Source organism: Octodon degus, unplaced genomic scaffold, assembly GCF_000260255.1.
Source record: "Octodon degus isolate 3935 unplaced genomic scaffold, OctDeg1.0 scaffold00104, whole genome shotgun sequence".
Taxonomy (NCBI): Eukaryota; Metazoa; Chordata; class Mammalia; order Rodentia; family Octodontidae; genus Octodon; species Octodon degus.
This window is the reverse complement of record NW_004524680.1, coordinates 593,316-604,194: the sequence shown is the minus strand read 5'-3', so window position 1 is coordinate 604,194 and position 10,879 is coordinate 593,316. Positions and strand designations below refer to the sequence as shown.

The window sequence follows — 10,879 nt, the reverse complement described above, 5'->3', positions numbered from 1 at the left end:
GCCCCCTGGTGGGCTGAGCTGGCCACACAGAAAGAAAGAAAGAAAGAAAGAAAGAAAGAAAGAAAGAAAGAAAGAAAGAAAGAAAGAAAGAAAGAAAGAGTGGAGGAAATAAAGGATAAGGCTACAGTGTCCTGATTTCAGATTCTGTTGTAGTGGCTGCTTTATTCCAGTTTTGATTGTTCTGGGGAGACTAGATGGCAGTAAGGTTCTTTGCACACAGTGGGTGAGACAGGGTTGTATGTGACTCTTGCAACATGCCTTTCTCTCTTTTCTTCAGTGGCATTTTACCTTTGACCACTTCGTGGTTGATCCTGGCCAGGAGTATGAAGTGACTGTTCACCACCTGCCAAAGCCCGTCCCTGACGGGGACCCAAACCACCTGTCCAGGAATGTCCACGTGCCTGGTGAGTGCAGCCGCCAAGCCTGGGAGAAGAAACCAGTAGGTGTCGCTCAGCTCAGCGATGGCTTCCATTGGCCTGGCATGGTGCCCGCAAAGAGCACAGATGCCAGGACCTGGGAGCCCTCGGTGTAGGACTACAGGTTCTCCTGGCAGAGCCTGTTCTCCATTAGCACCCCCAGGAGATGGGCCCAGGACCCCAGGGGTTCGCTGGGAGCCAGCCTCTCCCTCTGTCTCAGCCCAGGAAATATGGGGAAGATGAGCCAGGTTGGGAAGAACAGGGCCCTGTGGGAAGAACTTGGCCTCCCTCAGGATCTTCCTCACCATTCTTATGCTGTGCATAAGACAGCACAGAATGGCTATATACATCCTTTGTGAATGGCTAAGTCTCCCAACACAGCCTCCTCCTGTCCCTAAAATAGACTGACCCAGCCCTTGTCCTTCCCCAGTGACTCACACCTGCCACATAACCTTCTTACACCAAAATAAAAACCTTTTGGCCAAAGATACGGGAGAAGCGGGCCCAGGACTATAACAGTGGATCCTTGGCCCCAGGCACAGTCCAGGGGCCAGCAGCCTCTGCAGGGTCTGAGATGGATTTGTTAGACCATCTTAGTTCGGATCTGCTGAGTCAAGAGATGAGGGAATACCAGGACCCATGGAGGCTGATGGAGACAGCCCGGAGAAGGCAAGGGCCACCTTGGTGACGAAGCTGCAGGCCTGGGGAGGAGCAACTGGAGGGGACCAGGCCTCTGGGGCCTCCCAGCACGAGTGTGGGAAGAATATGCTAGGTCAGGAGGTATCCTGGGAGAGGAGGACAGAGCCGCCAGGGTGCCCCAGTCATGCTGACAGGGCCATCAGCGCAGGCTCCCCAGAAGCAAAGGGGCTATGGCCCCGGTGTCAGGAACCTGGAAGGACAGGCTTCCCAAGGCAGAAACCTAATGGTTTCTTTCTTTGAAACGGCAGACTGCAAGGACCCCGAGATGAAGATGACCACATCTTGTCTGAGCTCAGGTAACTGGCTGAGGAGAATTTCCCGGGGCGCACAGCATGGGGCGCCAGGGTGCGCAGCAGAGCAAGGCCGGGTGCACACACGTGCGTATGCATGCATGGGGACGCACGCCCCTTCTCATTCCCAGCCCATGTCTGCCCTTGCAGGCAGCCTGTGGGATCCCAACATCACTGTGGAGAGCCCACAGGCCAGTCAGCTCCGGGTGAGCTTCACCCTGTGGAACGAATCCACCCACTACCAGCTCCTGCTCAACAGCTTTCCACGCACTGAGGACCTCAGCTGCTTCGAGAATGTACTGCAAATACCTGCGGTAATTCAGCGCTGCCCATGCCTGCCTTCCTTTCTACTGTCCCTCCTCCCTCCTTTTTTTTTTTTTTTTTTTCTTCCTGCCTTTCTTCCTCCCTTCCTTTTTTTTTTTTAAATTTGATATAGGGTCTCACTGAGTTGCCTAGGCCACCCTAAGACCCACAACCCTCCTGCCTCAGCCTCCTGAGCACTGGTGCTACAGGTGCACCACCACTCCCGCATTCTCTGCCACTTCCTTAACTACGCTGCCACAGTTCAAAGCCTCCTGTAGAAGCCTCAGGCCTCCTCTCTGCCAGCCCTGGAAGAACCATGTTGGCACAAGCTCAGAGCATCAGGCACAGTGGTGGAGTTCGTCCACTTCCATCCTGCTGAGACACAGGGGACCCCACCTTGTACCTGATTCTCTAGTTATGAAATAGAGTTGATTGTGTCCTGCCCACCACCCCAGTCTTTGCTCTTCCCTCCCCCCCAAAGTCCCCTGTTCTCCTTTTATTTGACTATGTCTACCTTATTCCAAAAGGGATTTGAAAATTTTAAAAAAGAAAGAAAAAAATGTAGTGATTAAGACCAAGGGGAGGGACCGGGGAGATAACTCAGTAGAATAAGCCCTTGCCTGGCAAGTGCAAGGGCCTGAGTTCAATCCCCAGTTCCACCAAAAATACTAAGGGGAGATTAAGAAATAAAATGCAACCAGGTTAATGCAGAAAATCTGCTATTGTCGGTACTCCTGCTGGTATGAACATAGATTCGTGGCAAAGCTCAAGGGGAAATGACCAGTTACTACACAAGCTTGTGATCTGACAAAAACCAGTCGCCCTGCAGAAATCTCACATGCATTCCTTGCTCTGCCCTTCTGTGGCATGCACTGGTCCACAGAGGGTTGGGTCCCAAGAGTATCATCGTGGGGATGCTCAGGAAGTCTTTGCTCAACCCATCTCCCCATCATTTCCTTTCCAGCCCAGACCGGAGGAATTCCACCAGCGGACCAACATCACAGTCCATCTTCAGCACCCTGACTGGTGCTGCCATCACCGGGTGCAGGTAGGCAGTGCGGTGCAGGCCAGTGTGGGAAAACCTTCCTGCTAACAGATTGAGCTCTCTACATACCCAGTGCTGCTGCATCTGGGGTTCCCTGGCTGGCGAGATGCTTCCTCTGCGTTCGCCTCCCCATTCTCCCAGCTTCACCTGCGTAGAGCTCCCGTAACCCCTTCTCACCATGAGAGAACTGTACCCTCAGCCAAGGTGCACTCCTTCCAAATAGCCTCTGCTGGCCGGGAGACCTGGGTGGACATGGCCCCGCCTCCCTCTCAGAGCCCCTCTTCCCTGCGCCTCCTCTGCTCTCACAGGTCCAGCCCTTCTTTAGCACCTGCCTGAATGACTGTCTGAGATATTCTGTGACTATTGACTGCCCAGAAATGCCACCGACCCCAGGTAGGTGGGATGTCTCGGGGGTGCATGGGGAAGGCAGCCCACTTGAGTGGAAGCCTGGCCTGGTCCTAGGAATGGGCAGGAGGTGTTCATTTAACCTGAAGGGATTCCTGCCTGAAGCAGAGTTTAGCACCAAGCCCACAGGGGTTTCCTGATTACCTCTCACAGGCTGGGTGGCTCTGGGCAGAGTATTCACCCTTGACTAGAAAGTGGGATGATTACTGTCACAGAACAATACTCGTCCTCACACAGAGTTACAGTACTGTGAAACAGAGATGGCCCCCACCCCGGGTTCACAGAAAGGGAAACAGGCCTGTGAAACGGCTTGTCCAAGGTCGCATATGCCAAGGACATGGCGGGCCCCACATTTCTACCTGAGCCTGTGGGGGACAACAGCTAGCTCCTTCCCCTGGCTACCACCGACTTCTTGAGAAGCCACTTGCTTCTAGTTCCCATACCGATCAGATCTGGCCAGTGTGGCCCAGTCTAGGAGTGAACCCAGCTCCCCAGCAGGAGGGGAGGCGTTCTTAGACCTGCAGCTAAAGGTGCTGGTGTAGGGTCACATCACACGTGGCCCCTATCTGGAGTGCAGGGTGCAGGCTCAGGGTCACTACAGCCTCAGTAGCCATCAGGGATGGGTTTTGTTGTGGCTGCTAATGATTAAGAAGTGTTTTCTCTTTTTCCTTCTATCCTTGGCAGCCTCCATTGCAGGTAAGCTCAGCTGTCCTTCGCCCAGTGTCAGGACCCATCCCCCAGGGTACCCCCACTGCCCCAGGAATCCCCAGCTGAACCACCTAGACAGAGCTGAACCTGCACCAACCCTGTGGGGGTGAGGTTACCAGAGTCGGGCACAGGCCAGATGGCAGAGCCCAGAGTTGGGAGCGGGGATCGTGGAGTGGGGGCAGGACTGGCCCCGTCAGTCTCACGCCACTCTGCCCACACAGATCGCATACCCCTGTGGGGCTACATCTTCATCACGGGCATCTCCATCCTGCTGGTGGCCTCAGTCATCCTGGTGATCCTCTGCCTGACGTGGAGGCTGCCAGGTAAGGGCCTGCGACTGGGCCACCTTTGCGCCTCTCCTGCTCCAGTCCCAGCCCCAGACCATGGCCGTTAGTAACCTGTGCTCAGAGGGCACCCACCAGCCCAGCCCCGTGGCATCAGGTTTAGCCAACACGCGGCCCATCACTGCGTACCAGTTACTCGGGTGTTGGGAACTCACAGCCTGCATCGGGCCAGCCTGCACTCCAGGACCACCTCCCCGCGGACTACCTGGGCGCGTGCCTTGATGCCCAGGGCCTCGGGAGTGTCCTGTGCAAGATGGCAGGACACTGGCATCATGGTGTCCGCACCATATGGGTCCTGCTGGGGGTTTAGTGGAACATGTGCATAAATTCTTAGCATGGAAGTGGGATGTGGCGTCTGCTCAGTAGCTGTCAGCCAACTATTGCTATTAAAATTGGTGGTAGAGTATTAGAATCAACAGGGTGGAAGGAGCTGGCGAGGATATCCCTACATGAGGAATGATCGATCAGTCAGACAGGTAGAGCAGCCTGAACAACCCCCTCCTGCAGCCTCCAGATCTGTACATGTGAGGTCAGGGAGAAAATGGGGAGTAGCAGGGAGGGGTGGAGAGGCTCCAGCCCTGGGCCCCGAGCTCTCGTGTAGCCCTCCTCTCAGCCTTACTAGCTTTAAGCGTCACTTAACAAACCTTAGGTTTGGTTTCTCCTTTCTGAAAAATGGGGTACTGCTGTAATGCCTCCCTCTCGGGGGTGCAGTAAGAATTAACTGAGATGGGCAAGGTGTGTGCTGGTGGGAATGGGTAGCAGCAGTTCCCTCCCTGAGTACTGCTCTGCTGGCCAGAGTCTGGTCAGGGAGAACATGAGTCCTGTCAGTCCTTGCCTGCTCTTCTGTGACTCCAGGCTGTGGCTTCAATTGTCTGGGAAGCTAGGATTTTTATTGTGTCCCGAGGATTATTGGAAGGGTCAAATAACCTCACAGCTAGTACTTTATAATCTGTAAGGTTCTCCTCTTACTGCGCTCTTCCTTTTCGGTGCTGGGGTTAAGCCCAGGACTTCATGCACGCCAGGCAAGTGCTGTACCACCGACCTCCAGCCTGAGCTGCTATTGCACCTGTGACCTTTCCTGAGCTGCCCCACACCCAGGCAGGGACACGTCACTGTTTGTCTTTACCCCATACTGGAAATAGAATGTAGGACCTTCCCACCAAGCTGCAGCCCCAGTATCTCCCCTCCCCCCTTTTATGACATGGGATCTCATTAAATTGCTCAGTTGCCCAGGCTGGTCCTGCTGCTTTAGCCTCCCAGAATGCTGGGATTATGCACCATCACACCCAGCCACCTCACCATACCTTAGATGGTTGTCTAGCAGTTTTAGAAAAGGCCCAAAGAGTGAGGGTTGAAATTCAGATTCTAAATCTCCTGCTTAGGCTGGGCCTGGTGGCTCATGCCAGTAATCCCAGAACTTGCAGACTGAGGCAAGATGATCTCTGGGAGTTTGGAACCAGTCTGAGCTACAAAGTAAGCTCAAGACCAGCCTGAACGGCATAGCGATACGACTCATCAGCACAGCGCCTGCCTGGCAAGTGCGAGGTCTTGAGTTCAGTTCCCAGTACCCAAAAAAAGGACAATAAATAAATAAATGTATGAATCTCCTGCTTAGGGTTAGGGCCGTAGCTTAGAAGTGGACCACTTGCACATACTTTGCCTGAGGGCCTGGGGACCATGGCCACATAAAGCAAACAACACACAAATCTCTGGCGTGGTCATCTGTGGATTCTGTATCCCGACTGCCCCAGGGAAGTTAACTCCTCCACACAGCTTTTTTCATCACACGTCTGAAGGGACGGTTGCTTCAGCGTGTGGGTTTCCCCTGCCTTGCCTCAGAAATGTCAGGAGGAAGTTTTGTAAGTGACCTGGCATGCTGCTTGTGGAGAGAAGCCTCGTGAGCTGGTGTGTCCCACATGGACACCTCAAGGAAGAGCTTTCCATCAACTGTAGTCGGCTCACAAGAGCCAAAGCGCAGGCCGGTCAGGGACCGGCACTGTGATGAGGGGCCTAGGAGGAACTTCCAGCCCTAATCTGGGAACCAGCTGGTCATTGCCACAAAATAACCACAGGGACCCCAGCTGGCCGAGTTCGCAGGGTGTGCGGGCCCTTCCCAGGCCTCCTCTTCTCCACTGCTCCCCCAACCTGTTTCACGGAGGAAGGGCTGGATCCTCAAGGCAGCAGGAACCTTCCCACACTGTACAAGTGGTCACGGCAGACCCAGCACACGGGCCTACAGAGGCCCGGAAGCCTCTCGCGACCTCCGCAGGGCGCAGCCCCTCGTCCTTAGTCCTATGTCAGGGTGGACCCGTGCTCCTGCATACACACCATGAGCTGGTCCTTGCTGAGCCACTCCACCACATTTCTTTCCTTTCAGGCTCTCGTCATGGGAAGCATGGGAACAGCGCCAAAGACACCGGTCAGTATCCCCGGGCTTGTCTGCTCTTGCATGTGTTTCTAAAGGTGGGCAGCGGGTTCTCAAGACAGATGAGTGGGTCCCACCAGGCACCTCTTCAGTGCCCTTCAGAAGCGTTCCAGCACCCCACAAAGAGGACTCTCAGGGTGCCCTGCTATACCAAGTATTCAGTTGCTCAGGTACCTCTCTAAGGAAAGGAAGCTGAGCGTGCCATATTTGTTTAGAAAAGACAAAAACAGAAAAGTCCTTCCTGGCAGACATTTCTAATCTGCAGGCAGGTCTTGTGCCTTTTTTTCTTCTTGTACTTAAAGCACAGGCTAAAGCCTGCATAGGAATGTGCCAGGGAGATCCTTTTTCACAAGAGGCACACCAGTCCGCTTCTCCTCAGACTAAGCAGCCAGGCTGTGCATTTGGTCCCAGTCCCTCAGGGGCTGGCCAGCAGGGGACACAGCCTGCCTGGGTGCCAGGACCCTGCGTGTGGCCTCACTCCCGTTTCCCCTAGATGCCCCGCCAGTGGCTTCCCCGAGCCCCCCACCCCTGAAGCCCAGGAAGGTCTGGATCGTCTACTCAGCTGACCACCCTCTCTACGTGGATGTGGTCTTGAAGTTTGCCCAGTTCCTGATCACTGCCTGTGGCACTGAAGTGGCCCTTGACCTCCTAGAAGAGCAGGTCATCTCGGAGGTGGGGGTGATGACTTGGGTGGGCCGCCAGAAGCAGGAAATGGTAGAGAGTAACTCCAAAATCATCATCCTCTGTTCCCGAGGCACCCGGGCCAAGTGGCAGGCTATCCTGGGTTGGGAGGAAGCTGCCATCCAGCTGCGGTGTGACCACCGGAAGCCTGCTGGGGACCTTTTCACAGCAGCCATGAACATGATCCTGCCTGACTTCAAGAAGCCAGCCTGCTTTGGCACCTACATCATCTGCTACTTCACCGGCATCAGCAGCGAGAATGACATCCCCGACCTCTTCAACATCACCTCAAGGTACCCTCTCATGGACAAGTTCGAGGAAGTGTACTTCCGGATCCAGGACCTGGAGATGTTTGAGCCCGGCCAGATGTGCCGCGTCAAGGAGCTGGCAGAAGACAGCTACCCGCAGAGCCTCAGTGGGAGGCAGCTCAAGGAGGCGGTGGACAGGTTCCAAGAGTGGCAGATCCAGTGTCCTGACTGGTTTGAGCGTGAGAGCCTTCACTCGCCTGATGACCAGGACCTCTCTTCCCTGGATGAAGAGGTGTTTGAAGAGCCACTGCTGCTGCCAGGGGAGGGAATTGTGAGGCAGAAGCCCCTGGTGAGAGAACCCGCCCCCGAGGGCTGTCTGGTGGTAGATATAAGCCTCACTGAGGAAGGAGGGCGAGCATCAAAGCTACAGCCTGTGGGGGAGCTGGAGGCCGGGCCCCTGAGGACCCTGGTGCTGCCTGTTGAACAGGTCCCTGCAGCTCTCGCAGTGGAACCAGCCCGGCTCGCCGTTGGGAGCAACCCAGTCAGCCGGCTGGCTGTGGTAGCGGGTGAGGCCTGCCCGCTGCTGGGGGACAGCAGCCCACGGCGGAACAGTGTCCTCTTCCTACCCGAGGACCCCAAGGACTCACCTCTCAGCAGCACTCCAGTGGCATCGCCTGATCACCGGGGTGGTGGGAGGGCGCAGCTAGAAGACTTGATGTTCTCGCTCCTGCAGCAGAGTCTGGGCAGCCAGGCCCAGGTGGAGTGGGAGGAACCTGTCGGCATTCTCAAGGGCCCCTGCACGCCGTACGAAGAGGAGCAGCGGCAGTCCGTGCAGTCTGACCAAGGCTACATCTCCAGGAGCTCCCCGCAGCCCCCAGATGGGCTTGCGGAAATGGAAGAGGAGGAGGAGGAGGAGGAGGATCGGGACCTGCAGAAGCCAGCTGACCAACTGTCTCCTGAGGATCTGCAGACCCTGAGGAGCCTCCAGCAGCAGCTGTTCTTCCAGGAGCTCCAGAAGAACTCTGGCTGGGACAGTAGAGGGTCAGAGAGGCCAACTGCAGGAGGACAGACTCCCTCCTAGGGCCTCTTGGCCCTGAGCCTGGAGAGTGTGTGTGTGTGTGTGTGTGTATGCAGGCATTTACATGCCTGTATATATGTATATATCTATTTTTTTATGTAGAAATCTTTTTTTTTTCTTTTGTGGTATCAGGGATCAAACTCGGGACCTTGCACTTGCCAGGCAGACACGTATGCCACTGAGCTATCTCCCTGGCCCTTAAATGTAGGAATCTTACCTGCGTGCAGTGGCCCATGCCTATAGTTCCAATTGCTTGGGAGGCTGAGGTGGTGAGATCACTTCTGTCTCACCAGGCAACCTGGGAAGATCTGTCTTGAAAATAAATCAATAAAATAAAGTGTATATGTCGTGGCTCTGATCCCTGGCCTCCTCCCCTTAACTTTGCTTTGTATAACTACCTGGTCACCTGTGTCCCACCGGAAGCCATCGCCTCCCAGGAGCCAAGGGCTATTAGTTTTGTACCTATGCATTAGACCACTGATGCTGAACTTTTTAGAGCTTTCATTGATATAAATAGCCCTCTGTTGCATGCATGCCACAGGTTCATCGCCACTGTGTTAGGCACTTGGGACACAAGAACAAATTGTACTTGATGTGGCCTTGGTCAGCAAGGGTCATAACATCCATCAAGAATGACAGATCAGCACATGAGTCACGAAAGACAGGCCGAACTGGGCAAGCTGCGAGGACACACAGGACAGGCTCCTCCCCCTGGGAGGGCTGCTGCACAAGTGAGGTCTGGGATCCAGGGAAGCTAGTGACCTAGGTCACAGGATTGTGGTTGGAGATGCTCTGTTCCTGAAGGGAGGGGAAGCTGGGATGGGGAAGAAGCCAGAGGTGGAGGGTGCGGGGGCGCAGAGCCTGGAGGCTCAGGCTGGGAGCCAGGACTGTGACCTGTGAGGCCCACTGGGGACACTCTTCATAACATGAGCTGGAGGTCGCCTCCTAACACTATCACAAAGGGACAGGGTAGAAATGTGTGACAGCAAACCTAACGGTGTCCAGCAAAGAGCAGAGTTGGGAACCCTGAGCTTCTGTGCTACAGGCAGTCAGCAGCAGCCTGGGGCCCCCAGAAGCTGGGAGCCTGGGACAGTAAAGTGAGGGTCTGCAGTAGGGGCAGAGATGGGGACAGTAACCATCTGGGCAGGTCCTGTGGGGGGCAGAAGGAAGTGGGCCACTCATATTTAAAGGCCTAAGATTCAAGACCACATCTGAGGAGAGACTGTGGGTACAGCGTGAGGCAGTTGTCCTGGAGTACCTCCCTAGGACTCTCCTTCCCAAAGGCTTGTTTCTCCATGGGGGTCCTAAAGGACACACACAGGTGACCTTGAGGTAGCCTGTTCTCCATTGCTGTGCAGTGGTCCTTAACTGTCCTCCTCAGCTTTAGCAAAGAGCAAAGGACTCTGGGATATGGGAGAAAGCAAATATAATGGGTTTGTGTGCATAAGCATGTGTGTGTGCCCATTACATGAGAAATTGCCAATAAATAGAAAGTGCCAGTGAGCATAGTGCATGCCTGTAATCACAGGACTCAGGAGGCTGAGACAGGAGGAATGCTGTGAGGGTTCAAGGTCAGCCTGGGCTACATAGTTCAAGGCCAGTCTAAACTACAGAGAGACTCTGTCTCCAAAAACAAAGTTTATAGGCGTGTTAGCCTGTAATCCTAGTACTCTGGGAGGCTAAGGTGAGAGGATTGTAAATTTGGTTCTAGCCTGGGCAATTTAGTGAGTCCTTGTCTCAGAATTTAAAATTTAAGGACAGGGTATGTAACTCAGTACAAAGACCCTATGTGTGGTACACACACAGTTTGGAAAGAGTATCTTTGCTTTTTGCTTTTTGTTGTGTTTTTTCTATAGAACTGGAGATTGGCCAGACATGGTGGTGCACATCTGTAATCCCAGCACTCAAGAGGCTGAGGCAGGAGGATCATTGCGAGTTCAAGACCAGCCTGAGCTACAAAGTGAGCACAAGGCCAGCCTGAACTGTGTAGCAAAACCCTGTCTCAAAAAGGTCAAAAAAGAAAAAAGAAAGAACTGGGGATTGAGCCGGAGGCCTTCACACTGAGCTGCATCCCCAGCCTTTATTTTGTGTTTTGAGACTGAGCCTTACTGCCACTAAATTGCCCAGGCTGGGCTAGAACTTGCACTTCCCTGCCTCAGCCTCCCAGGGTGCTGGCATGACACCCATGCCCACCATGCTGACTAGGTAAAACTTTCTAAAGTTATTTTGAGTCACAC

General features: G+C 54.4%; 1 protein-coding gene across 1 annotated transcript in view; it reads left to right on the top strand.

Moving 5' to 3' along the window:
- Window positions 1-8,723, top strand: part of Il17ra (interleukin 17 receptor A) — a 20,740-nt gene extending 12,017 nt beyond the window's left edge. Inside the window, exons 5-13 of the mRNA XM_023723986.1 lie at window positions 278-404; window positions 1,364-1,411; window positions 1,556-1,719; window positions 2,673-2,756; window positions 3,062-3,146; window positions 3,843-3,854; window positions 4,088-4,189; window positions 6,588-6,629; window positions 7,129-8,723. Coding sequence (XP_023579754.1) covers window positions 278-404; window positions 1,364-1,411; window positions 1,556-1,719; window positions 2,673-2,756; window positions 3,062-3,146; window positions 3,843-3,854; window positions 4,088-4,189; window positions 6,588-6,629; window positions 7,129-8,645 — 2,181 coding nt within the window. The 3' untranslated portion in view covers window positions 8,646-8,723. The remainder of the gene's footprint in view (window positions 1-277; window positions 405-1,363; window positions 1,412-1,555; window positions 1,720-2,672; window positions 2,757-3,061; window positions 3,147-3,842; window positions 3,855-4,087; window positions 4,190-6,587; window positions 6,630-7,128) is intronic.
- The last annotated feature ends 2,156 nt before the right edge of the window (window positions 8,724-10,879 follow it).